Source organism: Anguilla rostrata, chromosome 1 (assembly GCF_018555375.3).
Source record: "Anguilla rostrata isolate EN2019 chromosome 1, ASM1855537v3, whole genome shotgun sequence".
NCBI classification, from domain to species: Eukaryota; Metazoa; Chordata; class Actinopteri; order Anguilliformes; family Anguillidae; genus Anguilla; species Anguilla rostrata.
In genome coordinates, this window is record NC_057933.1 from 49,888,386 (window position 1) to 49,916,368 (window position 27,983).

The 27,983-nt window shown below is 42.1% G+C and overlaps 1 protein-coding gene and 1 long non-coding RNA gene across 3 annotated transcripts; one reads left to right on the forward strand and one right to left on the reverse strand.

The window, feature by feature from the left end:
- Nucleotide 1: 1 nt before the first annotated feature.
- LOC135257671 (NIPA-like protein 2) lies at nt 2–26,707 on the reverse strand. Of its 2 annotated transcripts, XM_064340671.1 has the most exons (12): nt 26,578–26,707; nt 25,816–25,929; nt 15,538–15,606; nt 15,071–15,239; nt 10,577–10,636; nt 9,359–9,480; nt 7,714–7,810; nt 6,990–7,125; nt 5,617–5,705; nt 2,171–2,234; nt 1,979–2,073; nt 2–533 (listed from the first exon to the last, which is right to left on the reverse strand). In XM_064340671.1, the coding sequence occupies exons 2-12, from the start codon at nt 25,900–25,902 to the stop codon at nt 415–417; spliced, it is 1,107 nt and encodes a 368-aa protein (XP_064196741.1). In that variant the 5' UTR covers nt 25,903–25,929; nt 26,578–26,707; the 3' UTR covers nt 2–414. The 2 variants fall into 2 exon arrangements, with proteins under 2 accessions (XP_064196741.1, XP_064196732.1); XM_064340662.1 differs by lacking the exon at nt 26,578–26,707 and having other exon boundaries at nt 25,816–26,569.
- On the forward strand, nt 26,639–27,980 carry LOC135257679 (uncharacterized). The gene is made up of 2 exons (XR_010330707.1): nt 26,639–26,773; nt 27,338–27,980. It is a non-coding gene; the product is annotated as an uncharacterized LOC135257679 (long non-coding RNA).
- Nucleotides 27,981–27,983: the final 3 nt, after the last annotated feature.

The following is a 27,983-nucleotide window of genomic DNA, read 5'->3' on the forward strand; positions in this document are numbered from 1 at the left end:
ATCTACAGTAATAAGTTTATTGGTAATATCTTGTTAATGTACATTTGCATAATTTAACTCTTTGCATTTAGTATGCCATACACACAACAGTAATAAGCATTGTGCCATTTCACCTGAAAACACAGTTCGTGTGAATTACGCATCAGTTGAAAATACATGTTAAAGTCAAGCCTCGCTGTCCTTTCAAGTAATAAATATGACAAAGTCCTTGCGCTTTGGTGGGATTCCCACCTTTTTGGCTTGTTACAGACCTGTAAACACGTAGTATGTCTACTGTCCCTCAGTAAGGAATTTCCGTTGGGTCAGACTCGGATGAAGTTCTCTCCGTGGATGTACACCAGGAACTTGACCATCCGCGCGTGTGCGTATCCGTGGATACGGACGGTTTGTCCAAACAGCTGCGTGGATTGAGTCTCATGTTGAAGTCTCCTCCTGCTGCTCGCCCTTTTTGTCCAGGTGTAATATTTTGGCTGCCAGAGATCCATACGTTATGTGTTTGGCTTCGGGCTGCACTTTATCAGTGCATCTCCTTCCTGTGCAGTGGAGAACAGCATTGGTTACTAGGGGCTGCTGAAGAACCAATCACAATGACCATAGGACACAGAACTGAAACAAGGAGAGCAGACACATTTGGAGGTGTTCTTGAGCATAATGAGTGCAAAAATGTTCACTTACACAACCTTAAGCTCAGAAAAGTCCTAATGCTGGAAATGCCACTAAGCCAATTTAATGCAATGTCTGTCAGCTAGACATGCATGTTGTTTTAGTCCTTTAGTTTTTTTGTCCTGCCTTTTTGCAGAAACAGAATTGATGCATGTTTTTGCCTTTGTAATATAAATCTCTACAAAGGAAAGTTGGGCTACCTTATGTATAAAAACTAAAACTAGAGCAAAAAAAAAAAATTAACGCCTGTGCAGTATTTAGGATTTCCATTAATTTCATTAAAAAACTGTCCTCTGGATACATCCTGGACCATGACAAATCTGTTTATGCTAGTCCTCTAAATTATACAACAAGCATGAAAGCTCATTTGTTATGAGGCAGAACTGTGTGAAGGTGACATCCCTTTGGTCTATTTTGCATAATTAGCCAAATAACCTCCTTGAATGTTCCTTTTAAATTTATAGGCTGCATGAAAATGGCAAGTCATTGACCATGTTGTCTTTCACTATAATGACCTGCTATACTGCATATAAACTGGCTTTTCTATAAACTATGCCATTCTGTTCACGTTCCATTAAATCTGAATGCAAAGGCAAAGGTCATTCCAAAGCACGAATAGTGAACCACGTGCTGTGTTTAACTACATTAAAAGGATTAGAAAGATTTAGATTTGAAAGCTATATCAAAAGGACAGGAAGGATTTCTTAATAATGCGCAACATGAACAGTGTTCACACCGTGAAGGGTCGTGTGGGGAAAGTTTCGTCTAGAACAGTGTAGCATGACAACACAAAGCTACAAAATGAATGGAACTGGCTTGGATGGCTCCTCTCAGCTTGTTATGTGAAATATTGGCTATTACTAGACATAAATACAAGCCTGATGGAGAAGCCACTGACCCCATCTATTTGAATAAATTGGCCGGGACAAAATATTCTAATGAGTATTAGTAAATGGGAAACCAACCCCAGTTCTCAAGAGCTTTAACTGATGTACTTATGTAAGCATGATCAATAGATGCTTACATATTTTCTTCCTTCAGGTTTAATTCTGCAGAAAATTTAATACATGACCTTATCATTTGATATGTACTTTTCATCATAAGGTCAACAAATTTGACAGTTCAAGTAGCATGCACATGCCAATCCTTCACAAAGCCGATCAATAAATATATTGCATTGGTTTCTGTAGGTTTAATATTTACATGAACACGGTTCATAAATGAACACGATTCATTTATCTGGCATTTTCCTGCACCAGCCAAGGTATCCTTTCAAAGGTCAAATGTCAGGAAACCTTGTTGAGTAAATACCCACCGGGCACTTGTCCCATGTCAATGAAAGGCTGCTCAGTCTTGACTTTCGGCCTGTTCCTCGCAATCAGAAATACTCCAAGGAAGGACAGCAGACACCTGAAGCAGTTCAAACAAAAAGCGACTAAATACACGGGCAGATCATTTCAACTCTGTAGGGTTAACAGCGCTGTGATCTTGTGAAATGAATACTCACCCAAAAAGAAACATGAAGATGTTCAGCAGAGCCAAACCGTAGAATTCCTGATAAAACACAATGCCTGCAAAAGGTCAGCAAAAAACCAATTGTGAGAACAGGAGCAAAGACTACAATATCTACAATAAGCTGGTGGGGCTGAGTGTCAGTTCTGAGGAGAATAGCAGGGCTGGGATGCATACACAATACGGTTTTGACATATTAGCTGATTTTTGCGCAGTGCAGCTTCCGTGTCTTTAAGCACAGCAATGGAATGCTAAACGCTCGCTTAATGTTTCCTTCTTGCTCTCTCGCAGCTATTTGCCTGAAGATAAATTGACCATTTAGGATTTTTCAGACTCATGGTGTGGACACTGACACACTGACTGGGACGGCCTATTTGAACACACTGAGCACCGCTGCCTTACGATCCCACATTAAAAACATGGACATGAAAGCATTACCCTGGGGAAGAGCGAACGTTACATGTGGTTTAAAAGCGACAGCACCGCCTCTTTTCCCACAGGGGGAGAAATGTGCATCTTGCCCCTCAGATGAAAGGGTGCTGGTTTATCTGCGATCATCAGAGTGAGTCATGGCAGCCAATGGCGATTACTTGCTCCCACAAGTACAGCTGTACTTATTAAAAAAGGATAAATTGCTCCTGCTGCTGCTGCTTATATGTTAACTGCAAAAAATTATTATAATGCCAGCATTTATTTGCTGTCAAGTGAGTCATTTGAACAGTATATTTAGATTCATCAGAACAAAAGGACCTGCTGCCCTGACACAATGGCTGCTGTGAGTTTGAGAGAAGTTTCCTAATGTTTCAGCTCATAACAAAGCCTCATGTAACAGAGAAACACTCTGTTACACTCCTGTACCCCAAATACCCCCTATCTGCTACCCTAAAGCTTGAAAACTCCCTGTCACACCATCCCTGTACACCCATCATCCCCTATTGGCTATCCTATAGTCCTAAACCTCCACGTCACATTACCCCTGTACCCCATCACCCCCTATCTGCAACCCTAAAGCCCTAAGAGCCATATTCCAACATACAACAGGACTTTGTATATTGGTAGAAATGTACACTTTTCTAAAAGTATCAGTGATAGTGGCAGTAACTCTAGAGTCATCCTACGCGGTCGGTGGACTGATTTTGCCTGGCATCTCCATCAAACTGTGAAGAATTTGCTGTATTCTTCAATGAGAAAATCCACACTATTCGATCCTGTGTTTCCCAAACTCCCGGAGAACAACCTGATTTACCCTCTTGTAGGCCACCTAATAACATGACCTCCTTCTGCAGAACAAATGATAGTATACTCTGCAGCGTTGCAGAAAAACCGAAATCCTCCACACGCTCCCTTAACCCAATTCCAACCGGTCTTTTTAAATATGTTTTTGATTTGTTTAGCTAACGATGTGCTAGATATAGTCAATGGTTCTTTACCATCAGTCATTTTGGCACAGGATTTAAAACAGGCTGAAGTTAAAGCTCTTCTTAAGAAAAATAAACAGTACCACTCGGTAATCAATAATTATAAACCCATCTCCCATTTACCTTTCATGAGTGAAATTCTAGAAAAGGCAGCCTTGAAACAACTTATTGATCACTTAATAATAGCAGCATCAGGAAAAATTCCAGGATGGATTTAAAGTAAACCATTGGTGAATGTCCTGAATGATCTAAGATCAAATGTGGATGCAAATAATTTGTCCGTTCTTATTCTTTTAGATCTGGGACAGCTTTTGACACCAGACCATAGTATTCTTATCCATCATCTTAAACACTGGTTAGGTCTCACTGCTAATGCATTAGCCTGGTTTGAATCATATATAACTAGGATAAAATGTTGTTAGTTTAGGTGACTGTGTACAGCAGGTCTCACATCCAAACGTGTGGTCAGGCTTGTCCAATCAGCAGTTACACACCTGATTCTGCTATCAACACTAGAGTCTTCTTTGCAAAGATCTTGATTAGTAGAATCAGGTGTAACTCTGTTGACAGCTGAAAACGCCTTTCTGATAAGATTTAGGGCCTGTGTACATGAAAGTACATGTGGCGTTCCACAAGGACCAATTCTTGGCCCACACTTGTTCTCCTTATACATGCTTCCATTGTGTAAAATCATTTGTAAATATGGTGTAAATTTTCACACATATACAGATGACAAGCAGCTATATATCTCGGTTTCACCAAATGACCCTGATGCCATAACGCATTTGACGAGCCGTTTAGCTGCCATTGTCAATTGGTTGAGCAATAACTTTCTCCAATTTAATGAGAAACTGATTTTTTTCTCATTGAAATACCAAACTTGGATATCTAGCTGCTAAAGTCAAATCAGAAGTGAGAAATCTTGGTGTCATAGTTGACTGAACCAAGTTTCAAGCCTCACATTGACTGTAAACAAGACTGCTTTTTTCCACTTGTGAAATATAGTATGTGTCAGGCCTTTCCTCTCTTTGAAAAATTCTAAAAAGCTGACACATGGATTTGTTTTTAGATGCCGAAATTACTGCAATGCACTCTTGACAGAACTGCAAAAGTAGTTGATTGATAGATACAACTTGCACAAAATGCTGCTGGCAGAATTAACAAAAACAAGGAAATCTGAATACATCACTCCTGTTCTGGCCTCCTTGCACTGGCTCCTGGTATCTTTTAGGACTGATTTTTTTAGTACTTTTACTAGTTTACAAAGCTCTTAATGGTTTAGCACCATCATACATTCCTGATTGCCTATCAGTGTATGTTCCAAGCCAAGCACTTAGAACATCAGCTGCTGGTTCACTTAATGAAGAAAATTAAGCATAACAAATCCAACAAAATTATTCATTTATTTTATTATTCAGTTTTACTCTTTGGTTTTACCATTTTGGTGTTGAGATGACAAGCAAAACTTTAAAATAAATAAATGAATAAAAATGAAACGCACTGAAATTTTCTTTTCTTGCAGGATCACTGTCACTATCAGGTCTGAAACAATGGCTGCTCTCATCCTTAGACTTGAGAAGGAGAATATTCTAGAAAGAGAATCCTACATGACCTGGTTGTGAAACTGGCTGTGAATCAGCACTGCTAAATGTGTTTGCCTCACTTCTTCTTCCATCTTACCCTCATCAGTGAGTCTATAACTACACACTGTAGTGAGGCGGTGCTCCTTAGTAACAGTGTTCCCCACGGTTCCATCTCTGGAACCACTCATTTACTCTCTCATGTTTCCTCTGGGTCTCTATGACCCAAGGGGTATGCCACTTTTCTGTTAATGATCCCTTTTGGGTCCTAGGATGGGAGGTTATGTGGGTTATGTGCTTTCTGAAGTGTGTGTCTTTTTCTCATACAAGAAACCAGCAGAATTGTTACCGACAATGAGAGTTACCACTCATGTAATGTACACAACCCAAGCATAGCTGTCAAATACCTCATAACTCTCAGATGGCACTGTAGATAATCCTACCTGCAACAATCGCGCTGGCAGTGAAGAACACAAAGTTGATGGGCACAACCTCTGTCGCATCAAACATTTTCATGGCTTGGTTCAGGAATCTGAGAGGAGGGGCATGGGAATCAAATGTAAATTGAATAAATTAAATGTTGTATTTAACAATCAACATTCATGTTTATGTATAACATATCTTTTAAATATTGCTTTAATGCAATACATTGCTCTTGGAAAAGAAAGTTCCACATGAATTTCTCTCACAATGTTTAAAAAGGTGTAATCTGAAAATTGTAGTTTAGTATTTTTATATTTACCAATGCTAAATGCACAAAAATTGAGCAGGAACACAGAATGTGCAACATTTAACAAACAGCACATCATATCACTTCACGTGAGTGTGTCAGTGTCCTTAAATGAGGATACCCTTTGCACAGCTCACACAGGCAACAACAGCAGTGCGCCACAGCAGCATATTGAACTAGTGCGACTCAACAGTGCAGTTAATCAGGACAGCATTAGCAACCGCACTCTATCGAAAACAAAACCAGGGAAAGCCAATGGAATCAGTGCTGCTAATTATCTTAGGTCACGTTTGTTTTGCTTAGAAAAACAAGCCAGAGCGTAATGGTAGAGCTGCTAATGACCAGAGGTAATTATGAGTAAAACAGCCAATAATCTAACGAAGGGCAATCTAAATGCCAAGTTGCTTTAGAGAAGCAGAAGAGACTAAATCCATGTCCTGAATTCACACAGGAAGCCAAAGAAGAGACAAGAAACAAGTTTCACCTTAAATACACTATTTAAAACATTCCTGTTGGGTTTCACAAGCTATGATTTCACTATGAAGTTGCAGCAAATTTACCTTGGATTGCAAAAAATCACTTTTACTGTAAAACGTCACTTCAGCACACCCAGCAATGTGAACACCCAGCACCTTTTGCCTTTTTTGTGGCAACAAGTGATGTCACAGTCCATAATGACCTAGTCGCTAACACTAAAGAACATTTTTTGATGCAGCTGAAAAGCGGGGAGAGTTCCGTGTGAATAAGTTTGGTTTAACCATTTGCATTCACTTCAATTTTACTTTATGACCAGTTCACATTTTCCCAACTGCTGACTTAGACTCATGTTTCCACTGGACACATCAAAACAAAACTGGAAAATCCACATTCTGATATGGCTAAATTAAAATACAGGCCTAGCTAGTGGAGGAAAGGGTTTACATGTCAGCACAGAATGATTCAGTTTGCTGGCCGAGTTAATGAAGTGCACACAAAAGTAATGGGTTTGTAAAGGCGTTTCTCACAGGAGACTGGAGCCTCTGCTCGGGCCACATCAGCGGGGCCCACAGAAACCCCACGGCTCCGAGCGCCAGACTCCACACTCACTTGATCTGGAACCCACAGGACGCCACCATCACCACAGCCATGACGTAAAAGATGGGGTACGTGAGCTGGAGGCTTCCCTTCACCGACTCCGTGATCATCCCGGACACGGCCTTGACCGAAATGACCGTCAGCGAGGCTGCGGAGGACATCGTGAGACAGTGAGACCGCACTCCTTTCGCCCTGCGACCACATGATCTAGAGCTCAGCATGAACCCTCCAAACTGTGCTTTAGCCTCAACCATCTTACATAGCAAATTACACTGCAACATGACTCTGCCAGAAATAAACTTATTCAGGGTCACCTGACAGGATATTACAGAACACTGCTGAGGCCACTGCAGTGCCTCACACAGGATTTCACACTTCTGGCTAACATTTAGATCTCGCAAATAATGTGTAAAAATACTGGCCACCTCCAGAGAAAGAACCCCCCCAAGACAGCAAACCCAAGAGCTGCTTAAACTCCAGGTACACAATATACTACGTCTATATATCAAGTTTCAACCTCTGATCTGAATATTTTCCTTCCAAAGCAACCTGTCAACCTGAGAAAATAACAAGCTAGAACACCTAAATCACCACAAAATCAGAACACCTAAAAACAGATCCAAAGTTGTTTGCGGGTAAAATAAATAAATGCATAAATTAAAATTAAACTTTCAATATCCTCATTGGTCAGTCATTGTAGAGGCTGGGCAAGTAGGGAAAGATTGTTCAGCCTTACCAAGCAGAGCCACCAGCATTAGCACCACCACAATGTGTTTCAAGTTCCTCCTCTTGTACAAGTAGAGTAGAACACAGAACACAATAATCTCTATAGTCTGAAAGAGACAAAGGGAAAAAAGAAAAAGTGAAGCACGACCCAAAAACACTCTGTTCTGTTCCTTGGCACAGAAATGAATTTCCCCCCGCGAGTAATTCATTACACAACCAACCTGTTTATTGCGTTCTGCCTTCCTGCCTGAATATGCTAAAAAGAAGTATATTAAAAGCCTATTCTATATTCATACAAAACACATGGCGGTCTTATCAGAATAGCAAAGTGAGCAGCAGGCATTGTCCTATAACTGAAACGAATGACCGGCGCAGGTGGAGAGGAGATGAAATGATACGCCGCTCGCGACGGTTAATGAAAGTGTCAGAAAGCCTCCCTGGCGGATTCACCCGTAATCAAGCCCCAAATCTCCAGATGACACCCCGGGCCCCGCTGAATCGAGAGCCGCTGTGCAGCCGAATCGGGTTACAGGAAGCGGCCGCCATCGCTCTCTAATCTCGACGAAACGCAACAAGTCTGCGTTTTTATTTTGTCCAGCTCGCCGTTAAACGACTGCTGCTCTCGTTATCGAATCTGGGGTCTGGCGGGGTACTGGGTGTACATATTCCTTAGTTACGCGCGGCGCTCAATAACGGCAGATTTACTGTGAAATGAGAAATCAATTTAAGATAGACTGGGAGCTGTTATCCTTAACAGGAATAAGAACACGGTACGATTTCTTCAAACAGCGATAAATCAAACGGGAGCTATCGATCGCGCTGGTGCTGAACGGGGTCCCAGCACGCTCCAGTGATGATCCTGGGTGGTGAGCTGCCTGTGGCGATATTCTCCCGTCCTCTAAATCCCGTCCCTTGTAACTGTCTGAGGGAAGACGGACGACGGGCTGGGGGACTCGCTGAGAGTTAAGCGTGTCTCCTAAACCGACGTGCACGTTTGAGAATCGCATTACTAAATCTCTCTGCAGGCACGTTAGCGGGTGCCAGAAAGCCCGTGGAGCGGATTAGGAGGCCGCCGCTCCGCGCGCCATTCCTATGTGGGGGTGCTCAGGACCACCGCTGCCTTGTGTGTGGAGCAGAGCCTGTAGCACAGATACAGAAGTCTGGCTTACAAACCAAAATCACTGAAGAGCAATTCAGTGTGAAACAAGGAGGGCTTCTCTCCTCCACATACTAGACAGCCTGAGACAGCAAGAGATTGGATCAGGCCACACCGATAAAGCCACACTGCTTTTAACCCCTGCCACCCAACCTATGGAAACCGCAACCAACACACCTGGCACCAACAGATGCTACTTAACTTGTGGGAATGGCATTGATTTTACTCTGACATAAACCACAGAACTATCAGGTTTCTAATTGACCAGCGGGTCAAAGTAATTTAGAGCCTGGTCACAATCCAGGAAGTCATTAACGACTGAATAGCCATCACACAAAGCTCAGCCATGCTGTTTGCTCAAAGAGAAGGTTTACCAATTCACCTCCACCCGCCTGTTTCTGTTCTGTGTTACAGCTCAACACGGGATTGAACGCATCCTGACAGACACTGAAAACAGATTCCCCCACCCCACCCCACCCCACCCCTGTGATGCACATACAAGGTAGGTGAGGAACTGCCAGCTGACGGAGTATCTCTGGACCAGGTGTGCCGTGACGTGCTGGGAGGTGTGGGGGGCGAAGGTCACCAAGAGGTACGTCCCCGTCACAGCAAGAGCTCCGCCTGGACACACAAGCGCAAACGTGAGAGGAGCAGCGCAGGCCTGCGCAGTACAGCGCTGTGAGTCACGCTCCTTCACAGCCCATGACCCCCTCAGTGAATCACCCAGCACTCATTAAAATGTGCCAATATGGGATTACATAACCACTATTATTATCATTATTATTATTATAGTAATAATAACAGTACCTTTCATACACAGTAAAAAAAATGATACGGCTTATATTTATATAAAACGATTGCCAAGAAAAACAAAAAAGGAAAACAAAATGTAAAAACCATGTCAAAGCAACTTCACATACATGTTAAAAGCTGCTGTGAATGTGGCTAGAGTAGTGTTTAATTTGACAGTCATGTGAAAGGTATAATTAACAGACCCTCCCACACCCCCCCCCCCCCCATGGTCCCAACAACCCACAGCTTGGGAAGCACTGGCGCATCGCACACAATCGCCTACATGCGGTAATACACTGCCTCACTGCAGACAACAGACCCTTTCACACACAGAGAGCGATTGTCTCTGCTGTATTCTGAAGTGTGCAATGGCGAATCAGACTCCACGTTCACATTAAATATTCAAACTTTCTTCAAAAATATTTTCTTTTAAAAACCTTTAAAAAAAACCCTGGGTAGTACAGAGTAAGGTCCTTAAGGGTTTCTGAATCCAGACGGTGAGATCTTGAGAGATCTGAAGGCATGCTCAACATACCATCTGCAGCAGTGACAGGAATGCCAGGAACATGCCAGCGTGGACACTAGTCAGATTCTCAGAGGGCTGTTTGTGAAAGCGTGGCATACTTGCCACAGCTCTCACTATTAAACCACTTCTCTATGTCTCACAGTTTGTGTTTAAATGACCTTTGGTGTGCACTTATTGTACGTCGCTTTGGATAAAAGCATCTGCCAAATAAATGTAATGCAATATAATGTAAACGGCCACTTGCACCTTCAAATGGCCTTCATTGAATTTATGTGACTGGTTATAAAGTCTATGTCCAAAAGAGCTGGTGGGTTTAATGCTCTGTACTGCACTGCCTTGCTTTCACCAGGCTAATAACAGATGTGAGCTGGCATACGAGGCTCTGAATGGAGAACTTACCCAGGACATCAGAGGCCCGTAAGGTCTCTTTGAGGAACACCACAGAGATCACAGCGCTGGCTGAGAAACAGGGAGACACAGGCATGCTACAGTCATGGCATCTCAGTGCAACAGACATGTACGTACATACACACACGCTTACAAACACACATGCATGCACACCTTCACGCACGCACACATAAACACGCATGAACAAGCACACAAATGTATGTGCACACGAGCACACATGCGCGCGCGCACACACACACACAAACCGGAATAAGCACACAAATGTTCACTCAGCACGCACACACGCACACAGACATATATACAGGTTGCTCTAAAGGTGCAGAGGCCTCCTCCAAACACAAACAGAGGCTGTTCTCAGACACTGTTGAGCTTTAGCTGCCTTCTAAACAGAAAGTAATGAGTTTATTTGAGCCTGAAAAGGGAAATTGATTTGAGCAACAAGTGAAGATCAAGCAGCATTTAAGCCGTAGGATATAATGGCATATCATTAAGTCTTTTTACCTGAATTTTAATTGTTCATTCATTCATTAGAGTCACACATGGGTTTCAATGCATCGATTAGATAGTCACTGAGATTGATATCACCATTACATTACTCTGAAGTTTATACAGCGTCATTAGATTGGAGGTGATGTGATGGCCTTAAGTATATCAGATGCACAACAGCTTATGCCGATAGCACGAATGTCAAATACAGCCCTCTCCACTGATCACTAAATGAACATTAAGCAGCTCATCAAGATTCCTCCCCAATTTCATTCCTTATTTAGAAACCTCAAGTCCCTGCAAATGTGTGTGCATGTGTGTGTGTGTGTTCATGCACACAAACTTTCTTCCTATGTATAATTCTTCCCTATGTAGGCCTATATTCTGTTCAGACACTTTATATTTATAAGGCTTGTCTGAACTTGTATGGTTTGCAGGGCTCCTCTGCAAAAGAGATCCCTGGTCTCAGTAGGACACCCTGCTTAAAAAAAGGTTAAATGCATTTTTTTTTTTTTAATGTCACACGCAGTCATTCTGAGAACAGTGCGTGACGCACTCAGCTGCAAGCCAGCGGCTATTTTAAACGCTAAAGGACACATTCAGCACTGCAGGACAGTTGATCAGAGCGGAGGATCTCCCAATGATGGCAACTGGGAGTCTGTGGCCACCTGGTATGAGGTCTGGAGGAGTTAATGAAGCAATAACCTTCCCATAAACCCCCTGCAAGGTACAGCCAGTGCTCCTACTACTGTAGACTCCCACTACCATAGACTACTGGTCACACCTGCTACTGCAGGACCCAGTTTGCACTAGTGACACTTTGCTTTAAAGGGCCATTACACCCTAGATCACTTTTTTAAAACCTGTAAACATGTCTGTATGCCTACTTTATAATGAGACATTTTAAGCCATGCCGTCATTTCAACATTTCTGAAATAATATCATTTGACAGAAAAATGGTAGAAAATGTTTGTGCTGCCCTCTACCTTTTGAAAAATTCTTTCTGCATTCTGCTCTGGCACCACCCCAGTCATGACATTAGAGTACCTCTTTGGAGGAACTACTACGACACATAGATGTCAGTCAACATATCCAGCTGGAAAATTGCAGCTGCCCATAAGTTTGTCTACTGACTTTTTAATACGATGGAACACTGCCAGCATCTGATTATCTAGATTGATTTTAGGCCCAATGTTTTTCAAACCGGAGAAATGTGGCAGCCTGTTCATAAACTCTCATATTCCACCTAAACGGTCCACTAAAATATGTTTCTGAAAACATTTGAGACTAGAAATATGCAATGTAATTGCTGCATCTTAATTCATATATGATCTGGAAAGCCTAGTTTAACAGTTTTATCAGAGTTTCACAAACCAGGTGCAACTGGCGTACAAATTCATTTTCATATGGAACACTGCATGTGGAAAACTCTGAGATTCAGATGTTTGCGTGTGTTAGTGCACTGAATGCTTCATTGATTGAGCGCGATAGGGGCCTGATTTACGAAGACCTTTAGGACGTGCAAAACATTTTAGTGCACTCAAAACTAATAACACAATCTAATCATTTAATTATTCATGTTATTGGTTTTCCATGTGCTAAAAGGTTTTGCACATGCTAAATCAGGGCCTAGGTATTTTTTTTTATCATGGTTATAATTGGCTGCCTCTGTACAGCGTTTTGCTCCCTGGTGAAGAAAGCTTGTTAACCAAACACACTGGCTGCTAAAATGTTGTGGTATGTTGTACCCGTAGAATAACAGCTTTTAACGTCAAATCTCTGGTTCTGAGTGCTTTCGTGCTGGGACAGGCTGCTATCATTTGATTAAACAACAGAATCATGTATGGCGGCCTTTATCTCTGTTTATCTCCCTCTGCCATATTATTACAAATTATCCTAATTGTTGATTTGATTTTCCTCTCTGCGAAAGAGCACCACTTTGATATTTCAAGCCCTAGAAGCTCTCACACATTTTTTCCTCTTCACAGCAATCTACACTATGCAATAACAGTTTATCAATTATTCATGTACGTGCAAAATGTTCACATCAGGAAGATCACCATGAGAGAGAAATTGTATCATCTTTGAAATGGCTGACAAACCTTTTTTCATGACTGTAAATCCATAAGCCATATTTACCTTATTTTGTCAATGGATGATGTCTGTTCTGGCCCCTTTTGGAAAATGTTATAGACATAGCTGTCTAAGATAGGTTATCTGTATAATTGTATCCTCTTTTCTTACTATACATATTGACAATTGTTAGGTAAATATTACACTTGGTGATTACAAATGGGCCTCTGTGCCTTTGTGGTGACATTTTTTTTTATTCTTGAGGGTAACACTGATGTTCTCTGCTACAGTTCATCGCTCTGGATAAGACTGTCTGCTAAATGACTGTAATGCAATGTGATGTGCAGAAGTCTTCAGGTCTGCTAGTCCCTGTTGTGGAGTTGATACACTCCAGAAAGCACATGGCCGTCACAATAAAATCAAACTGCAGTACACCTTCCATGGCCGCATAGTGCGTTTCATTCAAAGTGGCAAGCTGCAGAGAGACCAAACGGCTCTGAAGCAGCCTACAGTTAGAGCCAAGCTGGGGAAACACAGCTGGCACGGGTAACGCCATTCAGGGGGACCTGCGTGTTCGGTCGGGGCACGACTGCTCTCCGAGGAGCTTCGTTGTGTCAGTCCACCAGGCTCAAGGCCCAATCCCCACTGCGCCAAAATACTAGCGGACACATCTCCCATGTTCTCTGGGAGGGCCTTTAACTCCAAGCTTTATTTTCTTACCGTTCACGCCATTTCTCACAATTCGGAATGTCTACTTCAGGAGTGTTTGTGCTCATCGCCGCAACCACCTCTGTCAATTCGCAAGAGAGCTGACAAACACGCGCCCTCCCTGCAACACGTGACGACCGCCGGTTAAGAGTCGGAGAAGGCCTCGCGCAGTTTGTGCAGGCAGATTACGGGTGTCCAAATGACCGGGAGGGGGTAGCCACTGATGCATCATGAGACACAGACATCCTGCTGACTGAGGTCCCTCCCTTCCCTGGGTAGTGCTAAGGCCAATTACTACATGCCCTGTCAATGACACAGTCCAGATTTGAAACCAGACACAGCAATCTGACAAACACGGCCATGGATGAGCCACCCAGATGCTCCTCAGCTTGCACTGATGCAAGTGTCCAACATAAAACACTCAGTAAGTTCTCCATATTAGAAAATTTTTTTAACTCACCAGCACAGTTATGTACTGGATTGTTGTAACTACGGTACTACAACAGAAGCACTCCCCTCTTTAGGGGTGGGGCATGGAGGTGATGTCACTGCTCCCTGCCCCCGTCTAGGAGGCAGGTTGTTATGGAGTCATCCCCTAATCATGCTGAGCAGAACTGTTATTCTGCAAATCTATCTATTCCAGTCTGGCAGTGCATAAATCTAGGAATCCTCACGGTCTAACTGACCCATGTGTAATAAGTACACCACAAACACTGCTAACACACCACATAGAGCACTCTTTATGACTGTAAGGAACACGAGGTTGTCACAGAATTCCAACATGTGACTTCAAATGTGACATGCAAAATTGCTGTAATTCTTTTTGTCGCGGGTCACGTCTATCTGAACCTTACAGGCAAAGAATCAGGATTTCTGCTTGGGCTTGGTTTCTGCACATTGCGTACATCAGACTCAACAATCTCCACATGAAGCTCATCTTCTGACATAAATGCACATGAGTCACAACCAAAACTAAAAGATCAACAGAGGAGGGAGGGAAGGAGGGGGAGAGAGGGAGAGAGAGAGAGAGAGAGGGAGAGAGAGTGTAAGCCCTTAACTGTAGTTAAATATTTAACCAGCTGTCTTAATGTTTATTCAGAATGGGTGAGTTAAAACTCTGAAACAGCCTCAGTGATGTTCTCCCACAATAGGGCGTGACAGGCCAATCAGCTGAGTGGAGGAGGTGGAGTAGCTGGAGGAGGGGACCGACTGCCTTACCAATGACGGACACGCAGCCCAGTGGGGCGATGAGCGAGGCTGGGGCGAAGCCGTAGGCCGCAAAGTTGCCCAGCTCGCCCACACCCATGAGGCCGATGCCACACCACCAGAGGAAACAGGTGTAGTAGGGCTTGGAGCCCGTCTGGGACTGCCGCACATGGGTGTACTTCTGTGAAAAGGAAAGGATTTGATTGGGTTATATTTGCATATATATTTTACTTGTTCCTCACATGGAATATGAATTTAATTATTTTAATTGAACTTATTACAATTACAATTACATTAGCAATAAAAAATAGATAATTTATCCACTTGATTTATCCACCCTTATACATTAATGCATACAAACCTACATGTTAAGCCTCTGGTTAGTAGAGTTTCTGCCTCACATTACTGCAGGATGTTCATTTTGGATTTGAAAGAGTAGAAAAGCAGTCGCAGGCCTTTAACGATGCATGTTAAGTTACCTGGATATTCAAGGAGATGCTGATCAGAAAATTCCCACATATGGCGATGATAATCCCCACGAGATACGCCTGCAACACAAAACGTAAGTGAGCAACTCGAAAGACGTGTGCCCCTCCTTCAGAGACTCAGAGCCTTCCCTGACTTTGTGCTATTTTTATCTTTTCACATAAGAGGAGAAATCAGAACATTTTTTTCCAGTCGTCTCTCCCCCCATGAGGACTAAGTGAGCACAAGCAGAGGAGTGAAACATTAGTTCTGTGCCCTTGATCCAAACTGCACAGCAGTAACCCGTGAAACCTCACCCCTTCCACACCTTTCCTTTTGGGCATTTGGGCAGGAGATACAACCACCGGTAGTCTGCCGAAAATTTCAAACTGTGGCACTTGCCATCTACTCTGTACAACAGGTACAATTAGCCCACTGAACTAAAGGCTAAGGTCCCACATCGAGGGACCTAACGGCCCTCTGATTGCTTCACCAGGGAGGTCAGGGATGTCACTTTCTGTAGCTGACATTCACACATTCAGTGACATCTGTGAACTCCATTACAGACACAGGGCTGACACACCGGCCCTCATATTGGTGTCTCACAAGCTGCCATCCACCACCCAGCAGTGAGCCATCTCCAGAGGCATCACAGAACCCTCTACAAGCATACAGCCTCTGCATATCGCTCGCTGCTGTGGCACAGACTGTCTAACGGAGGAATACTGTGTGTTTCCCAGGCCAAAGTGAGCAGATCCTATACCATGGACAGGCCATATTTATTAATCAACTGACTGTCAAACAACTACTATGAATTATTTCTTAATCAAACAAATTCATATTCAGAAGTGGTTCTAAAATTCCTAGAATTCTGACCATAAATTCGGTTACTTTTTTCCAAGAAAAACAATCTGTGCTTCAGAAAAGCATTTCTCCACAGCAGTCAGAAGTCATCATTCAACAGTGAAGATGGCTTCACCAATAACCTGACCTGCTTTAAAGTATCCAATAAATTACCTGACTCCTTGTTTGTATAAAGTTGGCATGAACCTGCACAATGAACCACAGGGTTTGGAATGACAGTCATATCTCAGACCTGCTCTATTCCAGGCTATTCTGACAGTTAAAATATAGAATCCTTTATGGGCCTTGTTACAGCCAAGATCTGCCCCTGCTAGCAAATCAAGCACACAATCAAGCTGCATGCTGTGTAAACATCAACACGACTGACAAGGTGTGACAAGGTCACAAACCGGCCACTCCTGTCAAAGTGGGACCTAAATGAAATATAACCACGCGTACATAGTGCTCGTTTTAATACAGTATTTATTGCAGGTCTGATTTCATTATCATGACTTCATACTACAAAGATGTACAACATACAATTGAATCATTTAGCAAATGCTTTTAGCCAACTTTGAAAAGTGCATTTCGCATGGTAAGCAAAGGCACTTGAGCTGGATACAGAGAGTTACAATTAAATAATTGGTGCATGCTGCAGGACTTGAGAAATGAAGAGAGAAGGGTTGTTTTTTTGCCTTTTTTAGAAGTAGAAACATGTAGTTTGAAAAGGTAGGCTTTTCAGACAACTGCAGAAAATGGCAGGTGACTCTGCCTTCCTGACTGTTTGGGGAAGAACTTGGGGTCATATGGAGTGGCTGCCAGGTGCTCGAGGTGATGGGACAGCCAAATGGTGAGAAGATGCTGCAGGCAGGAGGCTGGTCGGAGTGCACAGTGTAATCACCGTCTCTAGACAGGAACTTGCAGAACAATTCACAGCTTGGTATGCCATTGTGAGAGATCGGAGCTGAATGTAGGCAGCCACTGAAAGACAGCGAAGGGTGTTCAAAAAGGGGCATAGCGGTGTGAAATCAGGTGGGCTGAATACCAGGTAGACAGCAGCATTCTGGCCCAGTTTCAGTGGTCTGATGGCAAAGGTCAGTAAGCTAGCCAGCAAGGAAGCGTAATAGTCCAGATAAGAGATTGTGTGGACTTGGACAAGTAGCTGCAGAGCCTCTTGACTGAGGTACGGTGGATTGTTCCAAATATTGTGAAGGGAGAACCTGCAGGACAGGGTTGGTGCTGTAATGTGTCCTGAGAAGGTCAGCTGGTCATACAGGGTCACACCAAGGTTCTTATTTGAGTGGCAAAAAGATATTGCAGAGTCACAGACAGTGACTGAAGGATCAATCTATGGGGAACCCTTTGCCTGCAGGGAGAAAAGTTCTGTCATCCCCAGGTTGAGCTTCAGGTGGTGGGTGGACAACCAGACTTCAGTGTGAGCCAGACAATGCAGAGATATGTACCTGAACTTGGGTTTTAGGAGGAGAAAATTAGACAGTCAAGTGTCCTCAGCATAGCAATGATATGACATGTTACAGGCACAAATAACTGATAAGTGGACCAAGTGATTTAGTGCAAGAGAGAAGAGGAGCCAAACGCTGACCCATGTGGGACACCGGGCAACAGTGAGTGGAGGGAGAAGACCCATCCCCTCCAGGCCGCCTGGTGGGAGCGGTCAGGACAATATGAAGCAAACCATTTGAGGGTGGTCAAATGGTTCAACAAAATATAATTCTGTTTTGATTGGTTTTCTGTGTCAGGCTTCTGCAGAAGCAATCTACTCATTCAAGCCTCTCACACCAAGAACAGAACCCCTGATACATATTTTTAAACAACAGTTTACCAGAAGCGTTTAGAAGTTTTAGCAGAATCGTGCAGACAAAAATGTTTCAGCGAATTAAATGACTCTTTTGTTTCAAATCACTGTTTACCGTGTTGTTTTAATTACTCGAATTGTTTAGCAATTAAAGTTAGAATGTTGTGTTCATTATTTTTGGCTCAGGCACAAGATGCTTTGAAGAAGTACAAAATGACTTCTACAATAATAACAATAACCCAATTCCTGCCACGTGACTTGCAAGAAGTGACAAATGACAGCAGAGTTTGCCTGAAAGCCTTATCGCAGTGGCAGTGGGAAATCAACGCTCTGACTCACTATAAATGTAAAGCACAGATAACAGCACTTAGAAAAATAACATGGTTTCACAGCAACACTGAAAGTGTGTGAGTGATGAAACCTTGAGACAGTAAGATTAAACGCGCAGGAACATGGTCATCGATAAAGGATTTCACGAGTAGCCCTTCCAGCAGTCTTTCAGGGGGCAATGCAGGTCAGGCAACATCTGGATCCATGATTCATGAGAACAGAAGACCTCCATTTATCAGGTGCACACCCTGGCAGCTAAAACACAATCGATAGCCTTCTTGGGCTTTATAGTGCTGGGGCTCAGGAAAGGGACCTGACTTTAGATCAGGACATGTGTGTATTTGCATGGATCATATTAGGGGAGATATTAGAAATTAAGACTTTGGGAATGTGGCAGTTTATTATGTTATGTGTCAGGGAATATCCTTTTAGTTTTGCATTTCAAATCTACCCCAAACTTGTATGAGACCTGCACTGAACTCACAAGTAAAGGACATAAAAATGTGCACAATGCCCAAACAATGATTCAAAGCACAAAAACAGACACTGTGAAACCTGAATTGGCAGTATGAGAGGGCACAATGACAAACCAACAATCAATTACAGTGACAAGACTGGCCCTGTACAACTACTTATGTTGACCAAAAAACAAAATTATCAATAAAATAAAATGTCCGAATATGAAAATGAAATAACTAAACAGATTTAAGACTGGTTAAGATGAATGCTCTGTAATTTTATAGGATCAGTTTTCGTGACTTAACCTGGTTGGCCATATGAAGCGTTCATATTTCAGAAATTGCCATGTCCGTTGAAGAGGGTCACAGTCACAGTACTGAACTGTTATCTTCCTTCACCAGGAAGTAGTCAAAACAGCCAACACTGAAATGCAAACACACAGCGAGGGTGAACTTACTGCTGGCAATCTTGCCTGACTGTTGGAAAGGCATTGAACATTAAATCTTCAGCCGTTTGCTTAGCAGCTTCCAGTATGTCAAATCCTCACATTACACACATGCAGTACAAAGACAGAGGGGTGTACTCTGCTGAAAATTACAGTTAAGATCAGCCTAGAAATGTAGCTGGTTGAGCTGGACTGAGCTGGTAGACAAGCTTTGTCGAACTGACAAAGCTTGTCTAAGTTCATCAATACGTTGAAGACTATAAGTAGATTTAAGGTTGTTTCCCTAGGTTGAATACAAGCATTCAGTGTAAAGTTAGTTTTTCATTTAGACTTAGAACATTTGTTTGCCAAATTAAAGGGGGATCTTAATTATATTTGGTGGTACAAAATATGTACATATGACAGTTTAGGCTTTGCACTTCAATTGTATTGCCAGACACATAAATTTAAAAGTCAATTTAGTGGTACTTATGCCAACATATTAAATTTACAGAGCTTAAGGTCATATTTGGAAATATGGTACAGCATAAAATTCATACTATGAAGTCATAGATCCAGTTATGCTGTTATCAGTCAATCTGGTCATAAAGACACATGCATTCGTTTTGTACATTTCTTGTCAATTGGGTTCAATGAATCACATTTCATTAACATTTCTTAGTATTGAATTGAATCAAATCTTGAGTTGCATATCTTCATATACTTAGCCAGAGCTCTGTGCATTTTAGAGTTTTATGCCTGTAGGCTAGAAGTTTGGAGAGAAATGGCTACTTTTGCATTTCAAACATTTTTCCAAATAAATATAGTGGTGCAGTTGTCTTGACTGTTATTGAGATGTGCTTGAGGAATGTACTTGACCGCAACTCCAGCTGTTCTACCTAGCGCTAGCTAGGCCACCAGCTACCGGCTGTTGTTCCAAACCAAACTCTACACGGTTACCAGCTACCATGTTTTACAAACCTAGCTCTAGCTGGTAAAGCTGGTTTCCAGCTAAATGCATGACTAAATGCATCGCTCAGTATTTCTCTGCAGACATTTCATTACATTACATTTATTTAGCAGACACTTTTATCCAAAGTGATGTACAAAAGTGCATTCTCACCACAACAGTACAGATTCTATTTAAATACAACAGGTCATGCATATTCCACAGTATGATCTACCATTCTACCTAAAAGCATGCATTGCCTACACTCTCTGAGCGATGGAACCTTAACTTAAGGAGCCTCTTCCTAGAATGAGGCAGACACACTGCATTAGCATGTTACATCACATGTTGTTGAATTACCACAACCAATACAAAGCTCACCACTTCCTACTGGCATGTCTGGCCACTGGCCTTCGGTATGCACTTACTGTACATTGCTTTGGATAAAACGTCTGCCAAATAAATGTAATGTCTATAACAGACCGCAAATTAACTCGCATGGCGAAATCCCTTTTGAAGCAGCATCCGCATAACAGATTCATGATTTACCATTTCAGTTCATATTATCAAGTCTGCAAAACCCCTTTTGCCCGGATGAAAAGAATAGTTTAATTTGCAGCCAGGATGGACTGCTCAACGGAAAGTGAAATCCGATTTCTGTGCGTGCAGAAATTTAATTGGGGACAAAGGGCCCTTCCATTTGGGCTTACTGCACTGCTGGGGAAACCACATACGCTTTAAACTCAACAGTTACTCAACTCCTTAGTCTGAAAAGTCAGCCCGCTAATATCTAAACATTGAAATTTGGTTCATGTTCTGAAAAGAGGTATGACCAACGACAATGAATGTTGCGTATAGCCATCACAGATTCTTACAGGCTAATCGGTGTGGTAGCACAGCACTGGAGCACAGGAGGAGTGCAGAGGATGAACATCTGAATGTGTAAAGGGTCTTTTAGGAAATCAACTCTTTCTTCCACTGTCATTTACAGTTACTACACTGTAGCAGATAATACAGAGGAGTATCAGGACAAATTAGCAACGAAAAACAAAATGTAATATTTATGTATATTCATACATCATTTTTACTTGATCATAAACCCACACAATATAGTAAAAACATACATTTATAACACTGCACTTATATGAAAATGTCTGTTATTGCCAGTTTTATATATGGTGATATAAACCCAGCAATAACAGACAAAATGTCAGTGTGCAAGTCAAAGAAACAAGAAGCCAATAATCCTGAATGACATTAAGGGCCATGACATAAACGACATTTGATTCATCGTTCACGCTTGGCTACAAGCCTACTGTTTACCCAAGCTTTCCCCAGTCAGCCGTGCGGGCAGCAGGAGAGACAGGAGAGGATCCTTAATGCAGTTACCTATGACTCACAGCTCCCAGTGACATCTAACTGCTCTGGTTAGTCTGGATATGGAATCTGATAATGAAGAGGAGACACCAGGCCTGTCCAGGTGCGGGTGATTTCACCTCTTCAAACATCACTGGGCAAACTAATGTGTTTGTAGGGTGCCCTTACAGACACTGGAAACACCATATATATTAGAAACCAATGAATCAGGTGAAATTTGTTTTTTTACTATATTTAACTGCCAAACCTTGTAATTTAACTAAGGCATATGGCGTAGATAAAAACTAAAGAAAATTAATGAATGAACAATCATTAAAAAATAAACATTAATTAAAAGAAAAATGGAAATAGGAGTGTCCAAACACATTTGATTGGCTGTGATGTCAGAAGATTTATAAGTTTAATTTTCCTGAAGCCCTGCCTAGTTTTTTCTTAGCCTTCTTAATCTCCTACTTTCCCCTCATCTCAACCGTGTCCTTGACATCAGTCTGCTACTTCAGCACACCTGGCATCCATCTTCATCTCCTTCCTTCTGCTTTCTTCTCCATTTCCTGTCTCACTCTCGCTCTTCAGTTTTTTTCCTCCTGTTCTTCATGTGACTCATTACACATTACACCACCCAAGATCTGCCAACATCAGTCAGAGTGTTCAATACTGTGCGTTGTATCGGATGTTATAGCACTGACTTGTTATTGTTCGTCTGCTCCATTGTGCCTTTGTGCATGTCAATAGGCTTATCAAATCATTCATGATTACACGCCATTTTGCTAGTGTCAGACTAATTTTGTATCTATACTGTGGGTCATTTTCCTCAACTGCTTGCATATAATGTAGCCTCCTCTGTATAAAAGTGTGTACAAAATGAATACATGCGTAAATGTAAATGACTCCTCCTATTTACAGTGATCCTTTCACTTTGCTGAACAAGGCACAGCAATTGGCTAACTGGCCACAGACAATGGCAAGACTGGTGAAGCACCTTCATTCTGGCCATAGAGGACATACGTTTCTAATTTCAAAAGATTTTAAACGGTGTATTTAAACAGGCAGCTTCGGTGCCATCGGAGGACTGAGAGAGAAACCCATGGCCAGTGTTGAGGCAGAAAGTGTTCTCTTCCACATTCCTCGAGGAGGTGGTGTGGGGGACAGGGCATCCCTTTGTACAGAGTGACAATAGTGATCTGTGGCTGGGATGGGGCGATGCACAGGCGATGCAGGGACGACTGGTTCAGCGTTTAGCTGAATCAGGGCGTGCAGCTGTTCATCACCACAGTGCTCTCTTTCTCCTGCCTTCTCCAATCAGGCTTCGCCTGGCATTCTTGCTCTATTGTCTTAAAAGCCAGGGGGGTTGGGACATTCCCCTACCAAACCAACGCACAGAGAGAATCTAGGCCAGAAGAGAGGGACGAGGATGAGGACGAGAACACAGAAATGCATTATTGAAGGAGAGAAGACTTCAAGAAGATATAGGAATGTTCCAGACGGAAGATTATGATACATATATTATTCATATCAAATGTTCATATCAAAACAGATGGTGCGCAAACCAGAGGGACGTATGGTTATGAGGTAGAGGGAAGTGCCTGGTTCAATAACAGAAAAATAAAAGTGTCTGTGGGGTGTTTACAATGTCCCCTGTGACACAGAACAGGACGTTGTGTCTTTAATCCAAGTCATACCAAAGAATAGGCTCTGCCTCTGCTAGAATTCAAGGTGGCCTTTGGGAGGTGTCTGCAATGGGTAGCAGTCCTGCCTTCAGCAAACAATGGCTGCTTTAGCCCACAGCTATGATACAGCCCAAAACAACCCCCAGGCTTGGGTAGGGTTTGGGATACAGTCAGTGAAATCCCTTGGATTATCCATAGACGTGGTTCTGTGCAGGCAAGAGGGCCACACAGTCATACTGTGGGGGTTACTGTGGCACCAGATAGGCTACCACAGCAATCTGGAGAAATCTGTAAAAGTAATAAATCCAAGATCAACTGAAATATGAAGGGGCGTGAACAATTATATAAGAAATACAAGCCAAGTTAGAATATGCCACTGAGAAACACTGGGATGAAACTTAGACTTGAATTTGATAAAGTACTTAATTATGAAATAAGCAAGGTCAAGTAAGAACTTGTTATTATTTTACTGCACCGAGACCAGAAACCTAGTAAAACAAGTCAGTTAAGGAATGCAAGGGAAAGCAGAGACGATAAACTGCACAATGAATAATTATGATACCTGATTGAGCCAATCAGATGTCAGAGGGCATTTAGGTGGTCAGACTGAAAGCCATTTGCACTAACACCCGATCCCTGCCGTGGAATCCATTAGTGCAATGGAATGTTCAAAGGCATGCGAGTGACACAGCAGCCCCAATTCTGTTACACAGAGAATGTCCACTTCCTACATGGTCAAGGAGAAACGCTTCCCCCTTCCCTCACAAATCAACCCAACTTAGTTCCCACAGCACTTCCAGCAGCAATCTGGTTTTACCAGGTAGTCGCCCTTTCTAATAAGTGCTAAGGATGAACACCACTGCTGAGCTTCAGCAATCAAATGATGAGTATGTAAAAATCAAGTCCTGCATTCAAATTCGAATAAAACCTATGTTTGCAGTCCTACAATTTTGAGGAATTATTTCTAAAGCAGTACTATTTTTTAAATAAAAACATTTAAAATTCTTAAACTCCCTGGTGCTCAATGCTCATGCTTAACTCCTTCACATCGCAATGTCTCAGTAATAAGCTCACTCTTCTTTACTCAATGAATTTTTTTTATAATTTTAAGTAAAAAAATAAAAGAAAACGGTGCAATGTTTTGTTAGCCTACTCAATAATAGTTTCGTTGATGGCAAGTCCTTACACCTCGTTGCACTTGCTTGCATTAATAGCCGACCACTTTAACGGTTTTAAAAAAGTACTGTGGTGACCAGAAAACCAAACTCCAGCGACAGTTATGTGGCTGTTACAGTCTGGTGGAGCTGGCTCGGGGCGGGCCAGCGACTAGTAGGCATATTAGCGTCGTGTCGTATGCGGGCACAAAATGTCACCGTCCTGAAATCATCCCTGCAAGCGGCGTTTTATTGACAGTTTGGTTCTTATTCTTCTCAAACGAATGGACCATGGGCTGCGTGACTACAGAACTGAATACCCGCATCAGCCCCTAAGTGTAGGCTACAATAACACCTGAAGGTTTCGGTATCTCTAAACCTGCGATGCCAAGCCTAAACTGAAGGATATATAGCTGCAGCCTTCCAGCTACTGCCCTTCCAAAGTTTGAATCTCTCATACACTTGCAAGTTTCACATCGTTATCTAGCCAATTTACATAGGAACGGTGCAAAAAAAATGTTGTAGGGGTAGAACGTTAGCCTACGTCTGAAACTTTTTCTAGTGCAAACCTCTTGGCTGGAGAGGAAGTGAAATGGACTTCCCCACGGATGCGCAACATTTCCTCAAAGAATCCTTTTTAGATTTTCACACATATGGGTCAATAACAGATCAAAGAAAATGCATTATAATGATCCACTAATGCACCAAACAGCACACGCTTCCATATCTAGCGCAATAAGTGTATAGACGAATAAAAACCAAAACAAATTCTTGAATACGCCGAAATAATACGTACATATCGTTACTTGATTGATTTATTCGGGTTATTACACCCTATTTATTAAATGAACTGACTACACACACTCACTACTAAAACTGTTTGCTGTTAGATTTGATTTGTGTAGCCTTAGATTACATTGAGTTTAGGCTAATAACTGTTAAGTCAGTACATCAAGATAAGAATCAGTCAGCAGACTGTCTTACTAACAGTCACAAGTAAAGTAGACAAATTTCCTGTGAAAGAGAAGTTGAAAAGTTACCAATGACATGAGAGTTGTCCTTTCATATAGCCTACCAAAAGCGCTACCTTGCGTAGCCTATTTAACATCTGTCCACCTAAAACTTTAACCATAGGCTTTGCGTCCAGGTTTTTTCGTGCACTTTAGCCTATGTTACGGCTATTCTAAAGTATTAGCATTCGTTCTGATTTGTCGTTCCCCAGACCCGAATCCCCACGAAAGCATTGAAAGGTTAAAATAGTGCTGATGCCTACCTTGTACGAACGATCGACATCGGGCGTCTGCGTAGCGTTCTTTGCCGGTTTCTGATAAAACAAGCTCTCTATAGTCGAGTTCGCCATCTTTTCCTGATGCTTCTGTGGAAAAAACTGTCGCCACACAGTGACAGAAAAATCAGGATGCCTCATAAACAGAGCATCTTCGCTTGTACTTGTTTTAACAGTTTTGGAAAGTTGGAGTAACTCCACACAGAGTAATAAGCGCTCCCATAGACGTGTTTCACTGCCCAGACTTCCTGTGACTACAGTCTTGAATCGGAGGGTGTGAACAGGTGGCACGCTGTTCGGGCTGGACAGAGGTGTGGCGGATCTAGATATTAGGCTAAGTTTTCCCTCCCAGACTCACTACCGCAAATAACACGTCAAGTTTTCAAGTTGCAAATGTAAAGATAACTGTTCTGAGAAACAATAGGCTAGCCTTTATTTTAATTCCAATGCCACACTGTAGCCCTTTGTTTCTCAGAGCAGTTCAACGCTGTTAGAAGTTGTTCCCGTTGCTATTAGGCTATGTAATGTTTTCTTTTTCTTTAAAAGAGAACTAATATGTATCGCAGACGCCAAAGATACACATTAGATACATATGCTGATTTGGTCTAATATACATATACTAGTGTCCTAACTGATATTTTGGCTTCATGTTAATGTTTCATCGCGCCAAACCCAATTGACATTTCATTTAAACAATTTAGTAACCTACGCCTAAAGCAGGGGTGCTCAACCCCGTTCTCGAATATCTACCTGTAGGTTTTCACTCCAGCCCTCACAAAGCACACCTCACTCAGCAGCTAGAAATCTCGTTGAACTGCTAATTAATAAAATCAGGTGTGCCAAATTAGGAATGAAATGAAAACCTACAGGACAGTAGGTCTCCAGGATCAGGGCTGGGAACCACTGACCTGAAGAACCATATAGCATTTCCATCGTGTCAGCATCTGTAGGTAGACTAACTATCTTAGCGTTGTGATTTCTAAAGTGATAAGGACGTTTCAGACCGAAAATGCAAAAGTGAATATTTTCAAACAAAAACGATAACGTTTCTGCCACATGTGTATGGAGTCTCAGATTTTTGACTTATGAGTTTTAATAGTGGAGTTACATGGTGTGTAGGATATTTGGTAGTCATGGAAAATACTGTTGTAAAATATAACGTTTTCGCAGTGGGCCTATAACCTACTACATCACTATGACGCAATGTATAACCTGACTTCTGGGCAATACGAACTCCTACCACGTGTAATTGTTTTGCCTGTAGATTCTTTGTGAACAGGTAGCCTGGAGCACCAGAAACATACAATATACCACTGCAAAACACATGAACATACTCTGACGTGCCATGGTGACGACTACAATGGTCTCCGAATATACAAAGGGAAACTAGCATATCAATATTTTAATCAAAGGAATAAGTACGCTCTTGAACCTAATAATTAATGAGTAGTGTGCCTGTTGAACACATTATTTATTTGGTTGTGTGTTTATTTGTTTGTTTGTTTCTCAGATTCTGCAGGATATAGAACGAGCGTGCATGCAGGGCTCTCCTCCAAAGCATGTGATGTCACTCGATGCTTATCATACAGCAATTCCGGAAACCTGGGTCGGAAGAAGACGTTTCATGCGCTGCTCAGCAGGCGACCTTGCAGGTGCAAGGTAGACCAGCAGGGTCGCAATGATGGTGACCCAAACCTCCTACCCCAGCAGGGCTGCCAAACACAGCTGGCGTTGGGACGGTCAGGATTCGATATCAGACCATGGGGCTCATCCACATACTAGAACAGTGCCTTAAAGAGATGCAGTAGTTCACTTCTTGGAGTTTTAAAATATTATTTCAGTTTTGATTGGCCCAAACAGTTTTTGTGTGTGATGAAAGATGTTACATACTTGCAGAAGCGTCTGATGACTAAAGCAAGAAAACACACTTAAAGAAAATACAAAAACAGTTTGTACAGCAATGTTATGTATGCAGAGGTTTGGCACCAGTTTACTCCTTAGTATTATGAAAAATGAGAATACACAATTTATTATGTTTAATTTGATTTAATAAATTTGTCATTTACAAATACAGATAACTCAAAATAGTATAATTATCATAAGTTGTACATGAGTGTAAATAAATTACATGCATTGACTCATGCATAGCTATTGTG